We start from the raw sequence: 26,001 nt of genomic DNA, 5'->3' as shown, positions 1-26,001 counted from the left end.
ATGAAAAATGTATTTTTAAAATGTAAATAGGTTACATTTAACTTTTATATTTTGTGTCATCTTTAACTATGCAAACCCACTCATTGCTTCTCTTGGAGGATTGTGGAGAATGCGGGTATGTTTAGAATGGAAGAGATGACTGTATATCTCAAGGGAACAGAGAAGAGAGTATGAAGGCTGTCTCCAGCCATCTTCTTTAATTTAAAATGCAGTAGGGATAGAAAGGGTTGAATTTATCCAGTTAAATTCCTGATCCTCACTGTCCCCACACTATAAACTAATGGCAGCACTCATACAAAGCAGACACAAAAAATAAAACAGGGTTTAATTTTGCCCTCCACTTCCATATTTGATTTTTAAATTCCAGTCAATAATACTTCTATGCACCTCAGGCCAGTGGGGTTGTGGAGGCAGCAATGGCAAATGCAACAGTAAGGGCTCAATTATCCTCTGGTTTGTACCAGATTTACAGTGGTATAAATCAATTGGCTTTGATTCTCCCCAACACTGAGCTGCTCTGTGCTACTTACCCAGAACAAAGCAACCCTAAAGGTAGCAGACCCAGCTACTGGAGGACTCCCACTGCTCAGGTGAATCCTTGGCAGCATAGAGTTATCATAATAGGCCCTACACCACCTTTCTGCTGGCTTCTAGTATAAGGAGTGTCACCAAAGGGCATGGTTGGCATGTATCTATGTACAGGCGATCCCTTCCTGTTAGACCCTGGGGCCATGGGCAAGCTAATTTGGGGAGCATTTAGACGATCACTCTGGTGTGCAGTCCCAAGATCCGAGGACATATATGTCCAGATATACCTTTTGCAGCTCCTGCAACCTACATTTGGTATGACCCATTGACTTCAGTAGAGTTACTCCTGTTTTAAGCGGATGGTAGAGGTCCTGAATATCTTAAGATTGGTTTGATATTCAACATCCTAGACCTAATACTCTTGATGACATTGTGAATGTGAGGAGAATTTCCATTGGAGCCACTGGAATTATTCTGGTGTTAAAACAAATAAGTGACCGAAAATCAAGCCCAATGACCATTTTTAATGTGTTTAGTGCCAAGTATAATTTCAAGCTATGAAGTAAGTTTCACGACAATATTACTGCACATTTTTGAGTGAGGGTGGAATAATTCCCAGCAATTATTCCACAAGGGAAAAGGCCTGGTCAGATGGGAGCATTGGATCATTTTCACAATAAGGTGGAAAGCCCTCAAATTAGGTGATAGAGGGTAAGTCAATGTTAAAAGTTCCTCTTCCTGCCATCAGCTGACAAGATCAATTACAGAAAAATGTTAGTTAACTTGTTCACTTTTTACATCTATCCATATCCCCAATCACCTCCAACAAAAAGAAAGTTCCTTTGACGTGTTGAAGTTTTCCCTCAAGTATAAAACCTAAATCCTAAAACCTCCTACTCTGTATAACAGATCTGTTCCTGTATTTTTGTCAGACAACCAAAATACCTAACAGAGCCCCAGTACATGACCCTGGCCTTCTTCCTGTCTAAGAAAGTGTTACTCAAACTTTCATCAGTAAGTTATTCTAGCAGCTTTCTTTCTGTTCTCAGTCTCTTTTTATGGGGTCTTAGTTTACAAATTGGATCTGAAAAGGTCTGCTGAGTGTTATGTGAAGTGGACAAAACCTTTGGAAAGTGCGTCCTGCATTTTGTTTCATTTGACATCAATACATTAGGTCAGCTTTCATCCAAGAGAAGGACAGTATGTGGAAATGATTGCCTTCATGCACTTGTCAGTGTTGTTTCTTAGTGGAAGTGCTACTTGAATGTCAAATTAGAGTTCACTCAACCAGATCTGCTCGTTGACATTGATGGTTATGCTACTTTAAGATCACCTAAAAGTTCAGAATATACATCTACTAAATATTAATGTCACTGGTTTCACATTCAAGGCTGAATTCTCAGTTGGAGCTGAAGTTTGGCTGATGTAAATGAGGAACAGGGCAAAACTAACTTTCAACAGCCCTTGTTCATCCCTGATCCCTGGGCTTTGGGGTCCATTTTTTACACCAGTAACTTAGAGAATCCTCAAGGCAACTCTAAATTACACCTGCCGATAACAGCTCCCAATTGACTAATGCAACATCAGGCAACCACGAGAGTGCAGCAGCACATCATCTACCTCAGCCATGTTCCTGCACTGGTGAACATCTCAGAGCTGAGGCTAGGGGGAACATAAATGGCACCTTTCTCCCTGCAACTCTTCTGAATGGCACTGAGTTTAGCTTGGGTTCTGGCTCATGATCAGTGAGCATAGTGTTTTACCCAGGTGTAAAAGGATATGCAAGGTGAAGATTGTGGGAAATCAGGTCCTCTATCTCTGAGATAAAGCAGTGTTAATCTTATTAGTAGGGAAGCCCCGCTGGAGAAATTACTGGGCAGCTTCCTTTTTGTGTATCAGATATACTCAGGACTTCAATACTTGGACTTCCTTTACTTTTCATCTGAGACTTGTAGGTGAATTTTAATTGTAAATCTACCCTCCAAAAATCAGTAGAGTTCAATTCCATTCACATACCATCAACTTCAGACTGACAAAACTTTGGGCTAAGTTGATCACTCAGTTATGTAGTGCAATTCCATAGCAAACTGTGTGTCTGAGAGCATCACCGGCCTCTACTTTATCGTTCCACACCTGGGAATTCCCTTCTGACTTGGGAATCCCCAGAACCTTGGATTTCACAGATGCTTTAAAAAACTGCTGCTGTATTTATTTTTCATTTTAATATTTTTAATGAGTAAGAATATAGATTTGTTTAATGTTACCATTTTATGTAATTGAAAATACATGTAGATTTCAAGAAGAAATTATGGCCCAATCCTTGGGCCCATCTGAACTCTGCCCATGACCCAAAGGGAGGACACATCATCTATGTTGTCATTACTGGGTGATGACAGAAGATGCTGATGCAAAAGATCCTTCTGCAGATATTTTAAGATCTATAGGGTCTTTCTTGTGGGTCCCCAAGCTATGTCAGAAACACTGCAGAATGAGAAAAAAACAGTGGCCCTGAAAAAGCTGTGATCACCGATTTGTGCCCCCGCCCCCCTTCACATGGCTTAACGTAAGAAGAGAGCCTGTGTTGCTAATATCTGAATGCTATATGAGGTTTATTACTATTTGATTCAAGGCTTTACCTGTACCAGAAGTGCCAAATCCTGAAGTCTTCGTTCAGTTTTTACTCATTCTTAATTCAGCAAAAAACGCATAGAATACACTGGGATTGTTCCTTATGGACCACATAGAAATTTAGTATAGATTTCATGATTTTGCCCATTAGTAGCAGCGATGGTATTGAAATCAATGTCTTAAAAAGTCACTCAATGCCATACTATTAAAAACATTAGAGTTGAGGGAAAAAAGAAGTAAGACAATTTCAGCAATAGTGCCTTAATTAAAAGCCTGAAGAGGTGTTAGGAAGAAGTCATTTGTCACGATGACAGAGAATAAATCAAGGGCATGACATTATGTTAACTACCCTTTTGAACAGTTTGCTGCAGGTACGCTCTATTAAAGAGATACAATAATAACTTGTTTTTCAGGTCAAACACATTTCTGAAGATCCTCCTTGTAAATGCCCCAATAAATTCTGTGTGGAGCGTCTTTCACAAGGACGGTACAGAGTTGGAGAGAAGATCCTCTTTATTAGGGTAAAAAGTTTTCATTTTTCATGTTATGCAATGTTCCTTTTGGGGATCACTGATATCTGCCCTCTGACAGCAACATTTTTTAATGCTTGGGCTGCTTCTTTCCAGGTTAAAATGGCACCACTGGTTAATGGAAGAAAATATTTTCTTTCTGACAAGTACAGATTCTCATCCACAGCACAATTGGGGAGATATAGTCCACAGGAGGGTGCAGGGGAAGGGGAAAGGGGTAGTTGGGTTGGAGAATTAATAACATGGTAGAGTCTTCTACTTCTAGGTCATTGATTCCATGCTGGCCATGATAAATGGTGACGAAGAATCTTCACAAATAGAGATGATGGTTTCTTATTTCCTGTTGGAATAGTATTCTTGTCGGAAAAGCCATCGTCCCACTTTGTGTTAATTGGTACCCTTCTTGACAGTCTCAGGAGAGAGATCAAAGACTGAATGAGAGTCTAAATTACTCTCCGATCCCTCCGTCCCATGGCTGACGTACATTGGTAGGGTAGCATGGGCAAAATTGCACTACTACAGGCATCTTTCACAGGGAGTACGTTAACTCACGTACCGCAGAATCGTATTGGTAATACACATAGAATTCTATCTGGTTGAGCTGCCCCCAAAAGGCACAATTTTGCAGTCATTCTGAAATCTTAATCTTTTGTATATTTGCTTATTTTAGTAATTTGAAAATACCCAAATTATTGATTTTATATAGGCCAAGATCCAGTCTGTCATTATGCCCCCACCCTCCCCCAACATACATTTGTGCTAGACACAAGTAGTAGCCAGACAAAAATTGCAACTCAACTCCTCTTCTCATTGGAGCAAATGGACTGTGCTATCTCTACTCCACCAGGGGTACGTGGCTCTGCTCTTGCACAGCTGGGGGTTTAGGGCCTGATTCAAAATCAGTAGAAGTCACTGGGAGTCTTTTTAGACAAATGAAGTCAATTGGAATCTTAGCTTTTGAACCTGCAAGTAATATTTATTCCCTCACATTCTCAGTCCTGCATTCCTTGAGGTCCCAGTTCAGCAAAACACTAAAGGATATGCTTAACTCTAAGAAGATTCTTAAGTCCCATTGAAGTCAAGTGCATACTTAAGGGCTTTGCTAAATTGGAATGAACTTAAGCATGTGATTAAAGTTAAGCACACATTTAAGTGCATTGCTGAATAGGAGCCTGAAAACCCTTAATTAATTCAAAAGGAGTTCTGAGTCTACGCAAAATGAAAGATTGGGCTACAGATGGACTCTGCAAAGGAATTTTAATGTGATAAAGAAAGGAATTTATGTTTATTGCCTCTGAAACTTCCTTTTAACTCTACAATATATTTAGGGCACTAAAACGATTACTTTTTAATCAGTTTGTGCAAAAGTTAATGTTAATCAGCCAAAGGCCATAGCTGTGCATTTATGCACATAACGGATGGGGTTTTATAATTCACATTTCTAGTTTAATTTTTGTCCTCTATTACATTTCACAGTATCAAGTTTCACAAGTCACTGTTGTTCCCATTAAAAACACATTTTTAACAGTGGAAAATGAGTAACTATAGTTTTTCAGCTGTACTTTGAAAGTAGCCTTGTATAAAACTGGTGCTTTTTAGCCAGCTTGCACTTTTGATTTCTTCCTTTATTTTTAGTCTTAAATCACAAATCTTAAACCATTCTTAACCCTCTCTTTTTGATAAACTGTAAGTTTTCCTTCCAAAATTTTGTGTCACAAATTCCCCACTGCTGGCTTCTCTGTTATACAATTCATTCCAAGTCAGTGTTCCATTCCAAGTGTGCAAACAAAACACCCCTTTCATATCACGCTTCTGCATTCCAGGTAGAATTGTGCCAAAAAAAATCTAACTATGATATGGATTAGACATCAAACTACAGTATTAGGGCCAGATCCTGCTCTATTAATGTCATTGGAAATTTTGCCATTGACTTCAGTGGAAGTAGGCTTGAGCTGCTTGACCCATAGTTAGTGTACTTCAAAAATAAAGTACATTATAGTTTGGTTGCACTAGACTCTGTCTCATTATGGAGCGTTCCACTGGGTTATAGTAATTCTTCACCAGCTTGTTTTAACCCTTCAAGCTATGGATTTTTCACATATACATTAATACATGCATTAGGCTTTTCTTTTGAACCCTTTATAAACGTCCTTACTTATAGTAGAAATACAGGTAGAGAGATGCTTAACTGGCATTTAATTTCAGTGGTCATTTGGCACCATCTCCTGATGTTGCTGGAGATAATTTTTCCTTCTGTCTCATCTGTTCCATTTATGACATAGGTCGTTTCCCTGGACACTGCCATCAACTGTCCCCTTGCATATAAAGTAACTGACTAAAGGATTTGGATGAAATTTCTAGATTAGTTTGGTTCAGCAACAATATTATCTGGATTTATGGCTCTTCAATTAGAGCCCAGTGGAAGAAATTCCACTGACTTCAATAGGACAAGGGTTAGGGTCTTATATGGTGAAACTGTTTACTGATGGCTTGGCTTTTGGACTGGAATCTGTGGCTCTGGGGCAGTTCACCTCAGAGCAGGGACCTCAAGGCTTTCCCTTTTGTGGACAAAATCAAACTTTGAAATACTGAAATCCTCTGCAGACCAGAACTACCTTTCTGCACACAGTGGAGAGCTGCTCTGCTGGGCTTGATTTATGCTGTGGAGATGCCTGAAGTTATAGAATATAGCTCTTAACTGGCTCTTTGTTTTGCTCTGCCATCCTGGATCTACTTTTCACTGACTTGCATCAGATACTAGGGTAACATTTTCAAAAGTGCTTAAGTGACTTAAGACATTCAATGGGAGCTAGGCACTAAGTCACTTAGGTGTTTTCATAAATTCCACTAGGTGCCTATCTGCATCTTTAGACACCAGAATACCTTTGTAAATCTGGCCTCACTGTCCAAGTCACTTTAAAAAATGGGACTTAGGCTTTTAAGTCACTTAAGCACTTTTGAAAATTTTACCCATGGGCTAAAGTTCACCTGCTCCTGTAAGCTGGCTGAGTGTACCTCTACTTGTCACTTTTGCCTGCCCACTTTTAGATGTCACCCACCTCCGGGGGCACCTAGACACCATTGTGTGTGAAACTTGTGAAGTAAGAAGATAGGCTATGTCTATATTTAGGGTGGTGTGTACAGTGCAGGCACTACATGTGAAAGGCAGACTACATCCACACTTGTCACTGCAGTGTGTAGCTATATGCCACACTGAAAGGTTGGGCAGTGGGGAAAGGCTTTGGTGGGGGAGGCGGTGGGACATTACACTGCTAAAAATAGCAGTGTAGACATGAAAAGCATTTATTTGGCATTTAGTGGGATGCATAGGGTATATACTCTACTTGCTTAACCCATACCTTACAGTTCACACTGGTATTTATAGCCATGCTAGCTGGGAGTGTAGTGTCTGTACTCTACACTCCACCGTATATGTAGATGTAACCATAGATCATGTCTGAGAACTTATATAGCACTTTGGTTTAATGGTACTACTATTATTGCTTGGTCATGGTAGAATTACATTATGGCCACATTAATACCGTTGTGTTCATTATAAATGCAATTATACTGTAATTACAGTAGATGAGTTCGTGATTATGGGACACAAAAAGAAAATGCTAATGAGTATTTAATGAAGTTATCCCTCTGCAATAAATTCCTCTTCCGTTCTGGATCCACAACTTTTTTAACAGACAAATTAAGAATACTTCCCTTATTTCATTTCTGTAAGGATTTATGCTGCTATTTTAAAAGCAAGTTACAACCCCACTGTGACAAAGTTCCTCCTCTGCCTTGGTGGGTCCTGCGCTTATTGGCAGATTTGCTCACCTCAGAGGTTCATGGCAGCCCTCAGTTTGGCCACTTCCGGGGCTCAAATCTGCCATTCACACAGTTAGCCTCATCACTGACATGCATGGGGAAAAGGAAGAAGAACAATCCCCACAGTCCCTGCTGATCCACCTAGTGGATCAGGGAACAGGCTAGAGACCTTCCCCTCTGGTGGAACCCACAGTCCAGGTCAACTCCTCCGGTATCAAATAGGGAGTTGGGGGGATGGAGGGATGGGGAGAACCTGGGCCCGCCCTCTACTCTGGGTTCCAGCTCAGGGCCCTGTGGATTGTAGCTGTCTACAGTGGCTCCTGTAACAGCTGCATTACAGCTACAACTCCCTGGGCTACTTCCCCAGGGCCTCCTCCCAACACCTTCTTTATTCTCACCACAGGACCTTCCTCCTGATGTCTGATAATGCTTGTACTCCTCAGTCCTCCAGCAGCACGTCCTCTCACTCCCAGCTCCTTACGCACACACCTCACTAACTGGAGTGAGAGCCTTTTTAAACCAGGTGTCCTGATTAGCCTTAATTAATTTTAGAAAGTTCCTGAGTGTTCTGGAATAGTCCCTGTTATTTTACCCAGGGAAAAGGGATCTGCTTAACCTGGAACTAATGTATCTACCTTCAACCACTCTTTTGTAGCCATCTGGCCTGACCCTGTCACATCACCAATAAAAAACAAACCTAGCAGAATACAACCCTCATGTGCAATTTACCCAAAATTAATATTTGTCAGCCTGGAATATTTATCACAGAAAAAAATTCTCTTTGGAATAAAAAAGAAAACAAAAATACAATGAACCCAATCCTTCACAAGAATAATCTTCTCTCAAGTGAGTTGTTCCACTGAAACAAATAGGACTACTTTCCTCAGTGAATATTACTCTCAGGAGCAAGGATTTATAGGATCAGGCATTAAATCTGTTTTTTTTGGTATTCAGCAGAGTGTATTTACATGTGATATAAAAAGAGAGCAAAATGTGTAACAAACAATATTAAAGCAAAATGAAAATCTTTATTTAAAAATACGACAAGGACCTGTCTGACAATATAGTATAGCTAAGGTTTGTTTCCCCATTCCAGTTTCCTTGAGATTGGAAATTAACAGATTGGATTTCAGACCCTGCTTAAACTGAGCATGCCTTCCATGAAGTGAACATGAAAGCTTAAACACTGAAAACACTTGTATTTTAAATGAGAATTGCATCTTCTCTTTATTTTGTTCTTCCTTAATTCACTTATGTGGTGTTTGCCTGCTAGGCTGGAGTAGATAACTGTAAAGGCTGCTTAAATGCTGGTAACAGAAGCTGCATTTTATAATAATGCATGCTAATTACTTGAATTAAAATAAATGATGGTATCCAATTTAATAAGGTATAAATCTGATCCTTTGGTTTAGAGTTAACACTCCCATATGCATATACCATGTACAGGAAACCACTTGCACATTAGCTCTGGGACTAGAGGGAGTAGATGACCTGTTGAGGTCCCTTCCAGCCCTACATTTCTATGATTTTGCTCATTGTGTCCCATTCCCACCACTGTGTCACTAAGTGGTTTTGTGACACTCAGCTGTTCCTTAATATCCTCAATCCTTCAGCTATAGTATTTAAACTGACAAAACATTTTTTTAAAATAAATGGAATAATGAGATTATAACAGAAACATGATGAAAATTTTAAAATTTCACTAAAAGAAACCTTTCATAACTTGCCTTTTTAGATTTTGTTAGCATTAATTTGTTCAGGCCTGAGGTACTAAACCCCTCAATTTCCACTGAGGTCAATAACACTTCAGAGTGCTCATCTCCTCATAGAAAATACAATAGAATCTCAGAGTTACAAACACCTCAGAAATGGAGGATGTTCATAACTCTGAACAAAACGTTGTGATTGTTTTTTCAAAAGTTTACAACTGAACATTGACTTAATACAGCTTTGAAACTTTACTATACAGAAGGAATAGTTTCCTTCATTGTTTTAGTAGTTTACTTTTGTTAATGCTAACAAAATCTAAAAAGACAAGTTGTGAAAGGTTACTTTTAGTGAAATTTTAAAATTTTCCTCATGTTTCTGTTATAATCTCATTATTCCATTTATTTAAAAAACGTTTTGTCAGTTTAAATACTATAGCTGTACTGTATTTGCTTTTTTGTGTCTCTCTTCTGTTGCCTGATTGCATACTTGCGGTTCCAAATGAGGTGTGTGGTTGACTGGTCAGTTCATAACTCTGGTGTTCATAATTCTGAGGTTCTAATTTACTAAACGGATCTTTAATCTAGTGGAGAAAGGCATAACAAGACCCAATGGCTGGAAGGTAAAGTCAGATAAATTCAAATTAGAAGTAAGGCATAGATTTTTAACGGTGAAGGTGATATAACCATGTGAAAAAATTACCAACGGAAATGAATTCTCCATCTCTTGAAGTCTTCAAATCAAGATACCATTCTGGAAGATATATTTTAGTTGAACACAAGTTCTTGGGCTCAAAATAGGGGTAACTGGGTGACATTCTATGGCCTGTGTTATATAGGAAGTCAGACTAGATCAGTGGTTTTCAACCTTTTTTTCTGGGGACCCAGTTGAAGAAAATTGTTGATGCCTGTGACCCAACAGAGCTAGGGATGAGGGGTTCAGGGTGTGGGAGTGGGCTCAGGGCTGGGGCAGGAGGGTGGGGTGCTGGAGGGGGTCAGGGCTCTGGGCTGGGGGTGCAGGCTCTGGGGTGGGTCGGGGATGAGGGAGTTGGGGTGCATAAAGGGGTTCTGGGTTTGTGGGAGGCTCAGGGCTGGGCTAGGGGATTGGGGCGGAGGGTTGGGGTGTGGACTTACTGCGTGTCCTGGTACCACAGACTGCACTGCTCCTGAAGTGGCCAGCAGCAGATCTGGCTTCTAGGTGGAGGCATGCAAGCGGCTCTGCGCAGCTCTCACCTGCAGACACCGTGCCCCCCCCCAGCTCAGGTGCTCAGGGTGGGGGCAGCATGCAGAACCCCATGGCCCCCCTGCCTAGAAGCCAGACCTGCAACTGGTCTCTTCCAGGGTGCAGCACGGTTTCAGAACAGGAAGGCACTAGCCTGCCTTAGCTGGGGGGCACCGCCGACGGGATTTTTAACGTCCCAGTGGGTGGAGCTAACCAGCGTGACCCAGTGCCTTACATGCCGCAACCCAGTAGTGGGTTGCAACCCTAACTTTGAAAAATGATGGAGTAGATGATCTAACAGTCCCTTCTGGCCTTAAAGTCTATGAATCTATGAAAGATGCTCCATATTTTGCAGGATCATCCCCTGCAAACCAAACGATGAGTAATACATACTCTCTCATATACAATCACATTTTTATTGTCTGTGTGCTTTTCTAATACTTATATTCTTCAGTATTCTATTCTAGTAGTAATACCAAAGGATTTATCTACAACTAACTCAATGTATAAACCCATGCATAGAACATCACTATAGTTTGGTTGCTATGGAAACAGAGCCTGGGCATTTTCTTTTGGGATTCATATGGAAAGGGGCACCAGTATATCTCTGTGTGTGCATATGATTAGTCTCTAAACAGTAATCTAGTATACACTTCTGCCCCTTCATGGAGAGAAGAATGTGTTGTTTTATATTTATTTACATCCACCCAGGGAAATCATCACTGAATTAACCATGAGAAATAAGATAATATGGACATTTTGTGGGGGGACATTTTCGAAGCACAAATTATGCTGAAACTGCCATGATCCCAAATATTTTGTGCTACCATTCGGACCCAGAGATGCATACACAGCTATATTCACAGTTTTCCCATGATATGCTTATTATGCCTGGATTTGCCTCCAGCCTATCTTTGGTTGTTCTAACTTTCCTCCTTACCCTCAACACCACAGCAGCTGTTCTGCCTCTCCTGAGCCCAACATCCTCATCTTCTAAATTCTATACCCTCTTATTTGCCACTTCCTCTGTTGCTATGTCTGTGACCCATAACCCCATCCTGGGGACTTCCTCTATGGCTGACCTACTTCCAGCTTCTCAGCAAAGGCATCATGTCAAAAAAAAGTGGGGAAGGGGAGACTTCTTTTTGTTTTTATAGCATTGTTTGTTCCTCTGAACTAATACAGTTGGTCCATTTTTTCTTTGAGGATAGGGAACCACCTCAATTTAAAGAGTTGAGAGGACACCTGGGAAAAAGAGACCATTTTCCCATATAAGGATTTTGGAAGTTAATTTCAAAGATTCAGATGTTTTCAGAGAACTATCCACAATACTCGAAGATCTTTTTCTTGAGTGGTAACTAATTTAGACCCCATCATTTTGTATGTACAGTTGGGATTATGTTTTCCATTGTGCATTACTTTGCATTTGTCAACACTGAATTGCATCTGCTGTTTTGTTGCCCAGTCACCCAGCTTTGTGAATGCCTTTGTAACTCATCACAGTCAGCTTCAGACTTAACTATCTTGAATAATTTTGTATCATCTATGAATTCTGCCCCCTCACTGTTTATCCCTTTTTCCAGATCATTTATGAGTATATGGAATAGCATTGGTTCCAGTACTGATTCTTGAGGACGATACTATTTACCCCTTTCCACTGTGAAAACTGACCATTTATTCCCATGCTTTATTTCCTATCTTTTAACCAGTCACTGATCCAGGACAGGACCTTCCCTCTTATCTCATGACTGCATACTTTGCTTAACAGCCTTTGATGAGGTACCTCCTCAAAGGCCTTCTAAAAGTCCAAGTACACTATATCCACTGATTCACCCTTGTCCATATGTTCATTGACATCCTCATAGATTGGTGAGGCATGATTTCCCTTTATAAAAGCCATGTTGATTCTTCTCCAACATATTGTGTTCATCTATGTGTCTGATAGTTCTGTTCTTTACTATAATTTCAGCCAACTTGCATAGTACTAAAGTTAGGCTTACCAGCCTGTAATGGCCAGGATCACCTTGGGAGCCTTTTTGAAAAATGAGCATTACAGGATGTTCTCCTTCAAGAACTGTAATGCAGTTCTCTGGAAAGTTTATGTAAGTATAATTGGAAGTATCCATGGAAAATAGGGAATTTTCTTATGGTTCAGTGATACCATTTTGCTATGATAATATGCCCGGAATAACTGGAAATTGATTAAGTCTTACTGTAGAAACACATTTTGCTTTAGGGATGAGACAGTAAGTGCTTTCCACAGTTTGGAGTTACTAACCCTGAGTGTTAGAAATGGGAACGCAGCTACCCATTGGTGCCATGTTTTAAGGATGGAAAACGCTGAGCTTCAGATTTTCCTTCCAAAGCAATTGGTGAAGTGAAGCATAGTGTGGACAGAATTCAAATCAGTCAAAGCAGAAACCTCTGTTTTATAGGCTTAATGGTGAAATGTCTTATGGACTAAGTGAAGTTTACCTTTAGGCAACTGCTACATTGTGGTAACTTTTACTATTTGCACAATTGTTTAAGTTATGGTTTTCGGTGCATACAGATGTTTTGTACTATTAAGGGGTTACTTTCGTGCTGTGAACATAAATGACATTATTATTGTACAGCTGAGAGAAATTATTGATACCAGCAGAAGACTCATTTATTTCTACAGCAAACATGCCTCTGTGCGGTAGAAGCAATTCTCTCTACACATTCAGGACTCAGGCATAAAAATATTGTTTAACCGCAATCTCTATAGATTTATGGTCATGTTCTGGTTTTGAATGTTCTTAAAAGGACACATAGTTTATATTGTGATTTCCAGGGAGACTTAAAAGCTTTACATTTTAACATGAGAATAGTATTACTGTGTAATTAGAGCTGAATTGGCCAGTGGTTTGGCAATACAGTATGTAGGATTTAGATTGTTTGTGATGTGTGACATGGTCTTTCTGCTGCTGAAATAAAAGGAACACATCCAAATGCATTTTTTAGGGTTTTTTGTTTTACTTTGCCATTCCTTACAATACTTTTACAAACTCAAGAATAAATTTTCTTCCCTTACTGAGTCCTTTTCCATTTAGAAGTTATTCATTTTCTTTGTTTTTTCTCCCCTTGCTTGCAAATTATGCTGGTCTTATTCAGACAAATAACTCTATTGACTTCAATGGGACAAGACATTGCATTAGAGCCAGAAGTGCTAGAGCACTCCAGTGGAATACAGCCTTGTCATTTCTTTGGGGCAGAAATCATCTGACCAAATTCAGCTCTCCGATATCAATCTGGAATAATTCTGCTGAAAGCAATGGAGTTACTCCAGTTTACATTGGTACAAATGAGGATTTAAGGCATTAGTCTACTTTGCTAAGCACGGTTTATATTTACAGGGCTTTATAAGGGCCAAAATCTGATGGCCTTACTTACACTGAATAGTGTATTATACTACAAGTAGACTCATTCCATCCAGTGGTACTAGTTACAGAGTAACACACTACTCGCCATGAATAAAGGCATCAGAATCTGTATTTGTTTAATAATGTGTCGTCTTCTGGCTCTGAACAGCAGCAAACTGTCAAACCCAGTTCCCAGAGTGTCCTAACTTTGAGCCAAATCCTACTCAGCACATTCAGGAATGGGCAGTGTTTTCAATGGAGATACTCTGGATTTACACATCAAAGAATATTCCAAGTTGTGCTCCACTGGACTGTACGTGTCTGAGGGCAATCTTTTAAAATCTCCCCTCATCTCAGAGAGAGAGAGGGTTGTTGTTTTTTGGGTTTTTTTTTTAAAGAAACAAACCAAAAACCAAGTTACAGCATTTAAAATCTTAACAATCTTTGTTAGATTACAGAAATGCTAAGGAGGAGCACTTTTTAAGCATATACCATCTGAGGAGAGATGATCAAGAGCACAAAGCTCAGTCAGGTGCCCAATTCCTATTGAAAGATAGTAGTAGCTGGGTTCCTAACTCCTGCTTGTACCTTTGGAAATCTCCTTTTGAGTATTCCATTTTGCCAAATTAATTGAATTCCATGAATAAGATTTGATCCACACCATGTATGGGAGACTGAACCCCACCTCTCTGAGGTTATAGTTGTATGAAAGAATCCCAAAACTGATGAACTGAGCTACTAAACACCCTATGCCATGGACCTCCATTGTTATTTACGTTGTCTTTTAGATTACCAAAAAATCGCTTTTTAATGTTTTACTTTTACCATGGCAATTATGGCATTTTGTGGGCTTATGGTTTTATGTTCTAACATACCATAAAATACCTCAGAACCTTCCACAGTAATATTTGCAGAGTGTGAGTCTGTTCATTTTTTAAAAGTTATGTACCGAAAGTAAAGATTTCTGGTGTTGAATGGGTAAAAAAATGAGACATCTTATAAATAATATATTGTATCCTTGAATTATTGATTAATCTGCTTGGGAACCAAAGACATATGCTGTGAAATATCATGGTGATTTTAAATTCAGTATGCATCTCCCTTGTGCTAAATTGTGTAGGATATGTTGAACAATGCTTTTCTAAGTACAAATTTCTTGAGATTATATTAAGTTGATAAAAGCTCAATAGCATAGTTATGTGAAAAATTATGATGAATAATACTAATTCTTAACGTTTATAGTGTGCTTGATAGTTAAAAACACTTTGCAAGATTGAAGTAATTAATTTTTACACCATAGCCAGGTACAGTAGGTAGGAGGGAAACTGTTATAGTTATCACTTTACAGATGAGGAAACTGAGGAAATGAGGTTGTGGCCCAGTTTTTAAAAAGTTTATGCTTGTGTACAATCTCCAAGGCAGACACATGCCACATGCACAGGTCAAAGGCTGTGTGTGCAACTCAAGGGCAAAATATATGCACAATTAAATATGGGGGTCTAAATGAGTACACAGAATGTCACTGGCAGAGTCAGAACTAGAACTCAGTGATTTGTGTGTCTTAGTCCCTGTTTTAAATTACTAAACAATTCTTAGCCCCATTAAACCAGATACAAATAATTAAATTGATGTTCCATTCTTTCTAATTGAAACAAGTGGCTAAATGTGCCCCTTTGTTACTCCTCTGGCTTCACTGAAGTTACTCCGATGATAAATTTGGTTCAATGAGTTTTGATGGCTTAAGGTCTGAGTAGATGGCCTTGGGGTTAAGACAGTGGACTGGGATTTAGGAAATCTGAGTTCAGTTTTTGGATCTGCCACAGATTTACTGTATGATCTTGGACAAATCACTTAAACACTTTGGATGGGATTCGCAAAGGGGATTTTAGGTGCCTAAGCCCAAAACTTAGATTCTCAAAACACCTGCTCAGCTGCCACCCAACCCTGTAGGTGCCCAAAGACACCTACATTTCTGCCATGCATGTACACAGTCACCTAATTTCTGACACCACTGAGCAGCTTGGTGCCTAACTCACACCTATGTCCCAGTGGGATTCACAAACTAGGCATTCACTCAACTATCTTGCCTATAGGGATGGATCTGTAGATAGGTTCTAAGGCAGTGGTTCTCAACCTGTGGTCTGCGGACTATGTCTAAGGAGTCCGTGAAAGACATAGCCTGAAAACTGACTGAACAGAATTCAACTATATATATATACACACAGATAGTATATTTCCAAAGGGGTCCACACCTCCATTCAGTATTTTTAGGGGTCTGCAAATGGAAAAAGGTTGAGAACCACTGCTTTAAGGCAGCCTCTGGGCATTTGTATTGCATTGGGCGCTGCACAAACTACAGGGATGCAGCCACCCATCCCCCATCCACCACCCAAATTTACTCAATAGCCCCATGGTTTTAAAACACTCATCCAGGGTATGGGCGACACAGGTTCAAATCCTCTCTCTGCCAGATGTGAAGCAGGGACTTGGGTTTCCTACCTCCCAGGTGAGTGCCCTAACCACTGAGCTATGAGTATTCTGGCATGGGTATATCTCAGTGTCTCCTGTTGAAGTTGATCGTGTGGTATTGTTGTTTAGTTTTGTTTGTTAATACAAAACCTTAACTAGTCACTGTGTGTGTGTGGTACCTGTTTTAACTTTGTAAATAACTCTCATTTCCTTTCCTAGTTAATAAATCTTTAGTTAGTTTATTACAGGATTGGCTACTAACTCTGCCATAGACTTCAAGGACAGACTGGGACAAGTCACTTAAACTCTGTCCTTCCATCTCCCCATTTGTAAAAATAGGAATAATAATGCCTACTTCACCGGTATGAAATTAGGCTTAATTCAATGCATTTTGAGACCCTTGGATAAAAAGTACTAGAGAAATACAGAAATCTACCTATGATGAAGTTATTTTGCATCAACAGATTTTAGGAAAATCTTTCTGTGTTATTTTTGTACATTATGATTTTCTGTGTGAAAGAATTGTGATACTGTTGTACGTGGCTTACATCCTGCATCTAATTAATGCAGGGCTACCTTCAAATGTGCCTGCAGGGCTTCCATTGAAGAGAACTACAAAAGCACAGCCAAAATCAGAATTTGGCTCTAAGTTTGTTTTGTGCTTCATTTTTCCTTAGTCCCTTCATGTCTTCTCAGTATGCTACATCATTGTAGCACTTGATCATTAGACCATTTGTGCTCTGTACATCAGCTGTTAATGGATTTTAGCAAGTGTTATTTACTAAAGTTACCTTCCTTTTGCAGCTAAGTGTTAAGGCAATAATTAGTGTCCTCTCACCTCAAGTAAATGAGTTATGTTGTGCTTGCAACCTAATGGGCCAGATCCTCAGCTGGATCTGGAATAACTCCACTGAAGTCCATGAAGCTATGCCTTATTGCAGCTTCTGCTATTATGGAAGCTATAATTTCCTTTTCGACTGAAAATTTCCATGCTTGATCTGAGCTCAGAGGTGCCTTTTTTGTTTGTTTGTTTGTTGTTTTTAGGTGGCCTTGAGTTGATATTTTTGTTTTGACGGCTGGGTGTGTTTGTTGAAAGCAAATATTTTCCTCCGATGTTATGACTGGGAGTTTTGCATACACATCACGCAAAAACAAATGAAGCAGTGTTAGTTAAACTTTATTTGTTTTGTAGGTTTCACTGAGACCTAAGGAATGAATTTGAAGAGAATTGGTTGAGAAATGTTAACGTTATGAGCGTTCAGAATCTGTTCACACACATGCAGTAGCATTGGCTGTTTTGGTCTTAAGTTATACAATATTTGTCTCTTGAGGATCTCATAGCAATACAACAAGAATCCTGTGTTGTAAGGAAGTATTAAATACAGCAAATAATTCTCCATGGGGAAATTAGGAGATATGTGACTCAAATGTTTGTTGAAATTAGTATATCCTAAATCCTAAATTATGCAAATGAAGGCCAGATAGAGAGTGACATTCCCAAGATCCTGACTGCACACCAGCTGATCCAAGCCATTTTATGTTGTGCTTGGTTTTTGGAGAGATATAATCTAGGAACAGGATAATTAAAATGATAATTCACATCAGTTTTTTTTTTTAATTCTGGTGTTTTTTCAATCAATATTCCAGTCCTTGGGCCACATGCTGAAGTCCTTACTCAGTTTTTGTTCAGTCTCTATTTAGGCAAAACTCATACTGGAATAAAAATTGATCTGGTCAGTGTGCAAACAAGCTTCGTTGTCAGAAAAATGCCCCTGGCTAAATAAACGGATCGATACCTGATTTACACAAGCTTATAAAGTTGCATAGGTGGTAGAACTGAATGCTGTAAACATGAAACCTGCGATTAGACTTTGAGTGGTGAATGTTTTTATATATTAGGCTGAAAATATCTCCATATAACATTTTTAATCTGTATGAAAATTTTTTCATTAATCCCATCACAGCAGAATATGCACTCCCTCTACCCTGTTTACTTGATAAAGTCTATGGCAATTTGGCTTTTCTTAATATTATCACCTTTCAGCATGAACGTCCTGACAAATAAAAACATCCATGTGAAGTTAAAAAACAATGCTGTATTCATAAAGAGACCCGGATAACTATCTGTGAAATGCATAGCTAGAAAGGGATCTCTAATTTAAATAAAGGCTCCCAACAATTCCAAACTGAAACTGTTCTTAAATATAAAGCAAGAGACTCAGTGTTCTCAGTCCAGAAAAGTTCATGAAGTCTTAATCTACTTGAAGGCTTTCTGATAAAAGTATTCCTGATCACGGTAAGGCAGCAGTGATAGAGGCTTTTGGTGCAGGATTTGATGGCCTCCTGTCTTCTAAATCACTCTTCCTTTCCTGCCAGCAACCCACTCTGCTTAATAACCCACCTGGCCTCTGATCCATGTCATTTCTTCCTCCAGAACTGTGTCTCTTTCTCCTCTATTGCAAGCAGTGGGGACCTTGAGTTCCTCATACAGGTGAGCCCAAGCCAAAACTCCTGATCCAAACACCTTCGAACCCTGGGGAAATTCACATGTGGATTTGGACTTTGCAGTACAAGCCAATTTATAATCCCCAAATATGACTTGGAATCCTTTCCCACAGAGGCCACAACACATCTATGTAGATACTGAAGCAAATGGTGTGAGGGACTCCAGCATGCTGCTGAATCCAGAAGATGCCTAAGCAGAAGCAGGAGGGACCCCTTTTGAAGCTGAGAATGGGAGAAACAAACTCCATAGCTCCTAAAGAGTATCTGAGGACTGGCTTTTTTTGTGAGTGACCATTGGCCAGTGTTCTTCCACTTGTATTACCTCAGATGTGATACACTAAGGGCCCATCTTAAGCTGACCCCGTATACAGCAGGGTCACTAAATAAGAATTTCCATTATCAAATGTTTGGCTTTTAGAAATCTAGGCTAGGATTCTTTAACATTTCAGGTGTCATTTTTGATGCAACGCCCTGCTAGCAATGAAAGATGTGCTGAGAGAGAAAAACCATCACCTGCCATCTAGATGTTTTAAATAGAATGAATATCTGTTTTATTTTGGTGTTAGGGCAACTTAATACACAACAGTTTCAAGCATGTTATACTTTTCTGAGAACCCATGCAAAAGAACTAGCACTACAGTGTCTCTTCAGATCACAAATCAGTGCTTACTTTCTGCATTAGAGCTGAGAAATATTTTATCATCAGCCATGCTGTTTCCCTGGCCATTAGGATGGTACATCTCAGATAAAACCTCTTGTAAAATAGTTAATCACAATGTTTATAAGATGTTCTATCAGGTGCACTTAGTGGCTTTTACTGGATTTTTAAGCTTCAAACCTGAAAAGATTTCATCTCAAATGACTCCTAAATTAATCTAGGGAACCCCCACAACTATTCCCTTTATGTATTGATCTTTCTGTTTATCCATTAATGTATTGATCTTATGTATTATTTCCTTTATTTCATTATCTTTGTTAAGCTTCACCTGATCTTCTAGTATCAGATGAAAACAAGCAAGCAAATGGAGCTAGGCAGATTTACATCAGCTGAAGAGCTGGTTCATTTAGTTTAAAGCAATACTGTCTTTTAGACAGTCTCATCACAGTGCTGCTATTTTGGCATTCCTTTCTGGTTTTGTTTAATCTTCCTTAAAACCTCAATGAGAGTCTCATAGAAAAACAAGCATAGTAGCAGTCAAATGAGATTGAACATCAATTAGAGTGTTTACAAAATTGAAAGTGATTTTTTAATATTCTGGGTGTCTTCCAAAAGTCAGATGGGGAGAAATATTCCAGGGCTCTGTGATCAAAGCAAAGTCCTTTCCAACTATTCATTATTTGTTTGCGGCAGCACCCACAATATGGTAAGCACTTTCCAGACATTTAAAAAGGGATGGTGCCTTCCTTGAGGGGCCTATAATGTAAAGGCAAACAGAGGCAGGTGGCTAGAGGTTATAGGACAGGGAACAATAAATAAGGAATTTTTATACAGGTCAGTTAGATTCACTGTAGGCTGCATATGAAAATTGGATCTTTAAGAGGTACTTACATGCAGATGGAGTTGATCTTCTTGCTAAACTTTTAGCATACCAGCAGCTTTTTAACCAAGCATTGATTAGTCCATTTTTAACTGCCTAGTCTAGTTTTACTCCTACTAGAGCAATAGATATATAAAAGTGCAACCTGTTGATTTTGGACTTCCAAGTGTTGCTGGCTGGTACGGCAGTCTGCTGGGTGTCAACATGTCATAATTTCCACTTGTAAATAAGGTTAATTTCTCTACTTTGGCATGATTAGACTGGTATGATTTTTTTAAATGTAAGATTAAATGTACTTCCAGTCAGTTCCTCACTGAAACAACAGACAATGGAGGCTGGTAACATCTACAAGTGGGAGGTGACATTAACACTTAGAAGTGAACTCAGAGACAATTTACAACAGCAGGTAAAAATCATAATGTTAGAGCTTAGATACTGTGCTCTCTATATACACATAAGACAAATAGATCTGATTCAAATTGGGTAGACAAAGCCTCTGCCCAGCTTGAGGAGCCTCCACTGGGGGGGAAAACAATAAAAAATAGGATCAATACTTCATTTGTGCTTAAATTCTAGGTCTATGGTGGTTTTTACATTCTGTTAAGATCTGTCAACTGGAGTCAAATAAATCAGATAAAATGACAGTCTGGCATTTTAGTTAAACCTATTTTTCAGAAATAACCATGGTATATTTAGTGCTAATTTTTTTGCTTCTTGGTTCATGTTACTTAACTGCTTCTCTATGATTTAATAAGGGAGAGGAAAGGGAGTTATTTGGCATTTTCATAATGGTACAACGAGCCCTGTTTCTGTTTCCCCCTCTCCAAATATATACACTAGCAAGCCAAAGAGTGATATCATGGCATTTTCATGCTGAAAGTGTACATTGTTCTCAGACCCTCCCCCATTTCTCCCCAGGGTGCTCTCTATAGTTCTTTAAAAAAAAAAAAAAGAAATTTAGTGTTTGTGAAAACAGTGAGCCCTACCCAGTTATTATTTATGTATGTGTGCAACACTGTTCTCTCAGATATCAGTTCAGACTGAAGTCACACTTCTTAACAAATACCATAGGATGCCAACTCAGAATAAGTAAAAAAAAAATTTTTTTCGAATCAGCTGAAATTTTGATTCACTAAACATTTTAGGTAAAATTTTGTTTTCAAATGAGTATTGGTCTTGATTTTTATGGTCCATTAGCATTTCAGTTCTAGCATAGCATCTCAGATATTTCACAGTATTCAAGAACAGTGATGTGTATAAATGTTTGGTCATAATTTCATGTTCACAGAATACAGTCTGAAATCAGGATTTATAGAACTTACAGGCAAGTGATTCTGGCAAATCTACCCTTCTTATGTGTTCTGATATATGTTTTTTCATGTATTAGCTTTTTCTTGTTAGTCAAGGAAACAGCAGTTCTGAAAGGGAAAAGTGTTCCCTCTAATGAACATTGTAGCTGTGGGGAGGGAGCCTGTGTTTTCTCCAGAATTTTTTTGGTATAGGGCTGAGAAAAATGTATCATTTGTATTTACATATACCCAGTACTTTTCATTCTGAAGATCTCAAACTGTTTCACAAATGACAGGACACGCATACTATATCACTGAAATGCAGCCACGTCTTGGGTGGACAGTGACAAAATACTGAACACTACATAAAAATGGAAGAAAGAGATGTATTAGCCAGCACTGTTTGGGCAAACACTGTTCTCACAAAGAATGCCTAGGAACCACTGCAACTTGATTTTCAAAAGGTCAGCAGCTGATATATTGGTGCACATATGACTAAGTAGGCCCCTTATAATATTAAATTTCCATTGTACATATAGTAATTTTGCATGTAAATCGGTCATGCAATTGCACATGGATTTCTACATGGAGACCTAGGTAGAGAGGACCATTTCAAAGAACCAGACAGTCACCTTCATAATCTAGCTTGAAAGGTTGAGTTGAACTTGTAGGATTTGAACTTGGGGTTCCAGGAAGTCTACCTATATCAGAACTGATGCCTAGACCTGCACATTTGTTTACAAAGCTTCATGCTCTGTCAACCAACTACTAGAGTCCATAGGCAGTATAAGGTCTTTATGCACATAAAAGAGCTTATAGACCTTCCTAAGGTAGATAGTGCAAAAGTAATTTCTTCTGAAAGGGACTGTTCATGCCAAAGACCAGAATCACGTAAGAGTACTTGGGGAGCAATTTTGAGGCATCTGTTTCAGCTATGCATATTTCCATGGCCTCTATGGCTTTATGCTAGGGCATTTTTAGAATGATAAGCAACTTAGAAATACCACACAGCCATACAAATAGATACAGTAACTCCTCGCTTAATGTTGTAGTTATGTTCCTGAAAAATGCTACTTTAAGTGAAACGGTAAGCAAATCCAATTTCCCCATAAGAATTAATGTAAATAGGGGGGTTAGGTTCCAGGGAAAAAAAATTTGCCAGACAAAAGACATATATATACACACATACCCGGGAGCCTCCTGCTTGCTGTGAAAGGGGGGAAGAGGGGTGCTAATGTCAGGGTGTCCCCCTGCCCCCTGCTCTGTGGAGACAAGGTACAGGAGCGGGGGGTAGGGAAAAGGGGGACACCCTGACATTAGCACCCCTCTTCCCCCACTTTTACAGCAAGCAGGAGGCTCCCAGGAGCAGCTCCAAGGCAGAGGGCAGGAGCAGCACATGGCAGTGGGGGGAGGGACATCTGAACTGCGGGCAATTGATAGCTTGCTGGGTGGCTTCCGCACAGGGAACTTAGGGGAGCTAATGCGGGGGCGGCCAGTCCACCCTGATTCCAAGCCCCCACCAGCTAGCTGCAACGGGCTGCTCTTTCTGCAAGCAGTGGACAATGCAGGCGGCTGCCAAACAACATTATAAGGGAGCATTGCGCAACTTTAAACAAGCATGTTCTCTAACTGATCAGCAACGTAACAATGTTAACCAGGATGACTTCAAGTCAGGAGTTACTGTATGTCATTACTACACAAGATGTCCTTGCAGACATTTTTGTATGCCACAGAATTCTCTACTGTTGTATGCAATGTAGTTGTCTCACAAAATTCTCTGTGAGAGTAGTATCTGAGGAAAATCCAGCTAGATGACAGACTAAGCAGAAAGATAGTGGAAGTGGAACTTAAATGCCAAAAGCTTTTTAAATAAGTAGTCACATGCTCTGGTTGCGTACAGGTGGACCTCCTTAAATTAAGAGAAAAACAAAGGCAAATGATTTTTCACCAGCTACAAAAGTCATGGCAAGAAGGGCATAGGTGCTGTGTCATGTAAGTGACCTCTCTCTCCCCTTAGCTCCTGTATGCACTCTCTCCAACTCTAATACTAAGCAAGCTACATAAGATTCAAGACAATGTGTTATTTGATACTGATCACTCTAAGTTGGCTGAAGTGGCTATGGAACTCCAAGACAGCAGAGTTATTGATAACCAAACTACACACAAATTATCACTGGCAAAATACCTTCTGTCACAAGACCCAGTTCTACACCAGAATCCAGCTTTTCAGAAAAAAAGAATAAAAGTTCCAGGAAACTCTGTTACAACAATCAGTGCCTTGGCAGCTAGAACCTATTCCAAGACCTTTGCCAGAATCTAAAAAGATTTTTCTTCTGGTATAGGAGGAAAGATATAAAACTGATGAGTGCAAAGAAAGCCAACATACTAGCATTTCTGCAGCAGGGGATTTTCATGGGACTAAGCCTGAGTGCCATCAAGTTACAATTGGCAGCTATCAGAAACAAACTAGCCTGCTAATGCTAAATTCAGATAATTCATCCTCACATCAAGGGAGTTATCAGAGCCATAAGGCTATCAAATCCCGCTAAGATAAGGATAAGTATAACATGGAAACTCAATATAGCGCTCAAGACATGGGCTGCATCTCCCTTTGAGGTCAGCTCAGTATCTAAACTTCCACCCCAGAAAAGTGACTTTTCTGGTAACAATCCCATCACGTAGATGGATTTCCGGGATTGGCAGTTTGGCAATCTCTCATCAGTGCTGCAAGAATAAAGTAGAACAGTGAACAGCCCCAGAACTCACTCTAAAGATAAACTCAGACTTCCACAGAACAAAGGAGATAGTATTGCCAATGTTTTTTCTGGACCCTTCCTGGGGAAAGGAGAGGATTAGATACAAGCTCAATATCAGGCATGCTGTCAAAGGAAACACGAAAAAAACAGAAGATCTTTGGCAAGTCATTAGCATTTTTCTCTTTTGCCACCAAGGAGACACGGGGGCAAATCGTGCACAGTTTTAAGCTTATCTGAAATTTATGGTCTTTATTTCAAAACCATGAGAAAATGCGTGGCTTCACATCAAAGCCAGATGAAACTGTGGTTTCAGCTGAATTTTAAAGTGAACTTTGGGGTTAATTCAAACAGAAATGCAGAGGAAACACTCAGAAGATGCAAATCCATGTCCTCTGAAACCAAAGGAAAGGTTTGCATAAACCCTTGTGAATTGAGTTTGTGGAGTTTTGCATATCCAGTCATATTCAACATTGATGTAATCAGAGGTGTAGGTTACAGACGGGTTGTTGGTCAGGTGATCAGAAAATGAGTATAAGTCACAAAGTATTGTAATTTGCAAGAAACTATCATCTTGAATGAGTAAAATGAGTGTAACCTACATGCTGAAGTGTAAGGTCTGCACTCAGCTACACCAGTTTAAATTCAGACTAAGTTAATATAAATGGACTTCGAATTTGGTGTAACTTTGGACTTCTGTGTAAATGAGTACAGAACCTGGCCTCAAGGTGAAAGGAAGAGAGTGGAACTGGAAAAGTAGCTAACAGAGTACTGTAAGGTAAAACAGCCCCTTCATCACGTGCCCATGTTAATTTATGCCCACACTGTCCTCCACACTTCAGTTAAATTACCCTGGCTATACAGTAGTGTAACTGAAATCAGAATCTGGTTGACTGACATTCCTGTGTGAGTTGCTCCTCCTTATCCCAGGATTGAATTTGGTCCCCACAGCATTCCACATTAGTGCAAGTTACACTACTTTGATTACTTACATGTTTCCAGACCACAGGTGTAGTTTTCACCACAGCATACATCACTGGTGAATTTGGCCCAGAGATTTCCAGGCAATCTGCATGCACTGCAGCCAGGTGGACTTTGGTGGACGAGAATTTGGCCAACATATTCCAGCTTGCTTTTGGCTGAATTTGACTCAGTATATCCAGTTAAGACTGATGATTGTTATGGCAGAGCTAAATCATAATTTCTGTGCTTTTGTAAGTCTGACTTCATCTTAGTTTTATTTAATGTTTAATTTGCTTAGATAGCTGCTCCTGCAATGATTGTATAACATGCATTAATATAGCCTTAGTTCATTACTTTTATACAATGTTGCATTCATAGACTTGCACTGACATCATTTCATTCCAACATTGTAATATTATCCCCTGTAGGCTTGCAGTGATGTCATCTTGAGAACTTTGTGAGGATGGTTTGTGCTGCTTAAAGGAAATAAGGTCTAAACATAAACATTATATAAAGTATGGGGACCTAATTCTCCCCTCATTTACAGCAATGTAAATAAGGAGTAACTCTAATAAAGTCAGTGGAGTTAAACCAGTGTGGTTGTAAGGATAATCAAGTCCATTGAGTACAAAAGAGTAAGGCTCAAATCTACAAAGGGACTTACA

The 26,001-nt window shown here is 39.5% G+C and overlaps 1 protein-coding gene across 6 annotated transcripts in view; it reads left to right on the top strand.

Moving 5' to 3' along the window:
- The window catches only part of GAS2 (growth arrest specific 2), a 194,899-nt gene that overhangs the window by 146,155 nt on the left and 22,743 nt on the right, over positions 1-26,001 (top strand). For all 6 annotated transcript variants that reach the window (XM_074955181.1, XM_074955180.1, XM_074955178.1 and 3 more), the window contains one exon: positions 3,570-3,677. In XM_074955181.1, coding sequence (XP_074811282.1) covers positions 3,570-3,677 — 108 coding nt within the window. The remainder of the gene's footprint in view (positions 1-3,569; positions 3,678-26,001) is intronic.

This window comes from Natator depressus, chromosome 6 (assembly GCF_965152275.1).
Source record: "Natator depressus isolate rNatDep1 chromosome 6, rNatDep2.hap1, whole genome shotgun sequence".
In the NCBI taxonomy this organism is placed as follows: domain Eukaryota; kingdom Metazoa; phylum Chordata; order Testudines; family Cheloniidae; genus Natator; species Natator depressus.
Note: the sequence above shows the minus strand (reverse complement) of the source record. Positions and strands in the feature narration are given on the sequence as shown.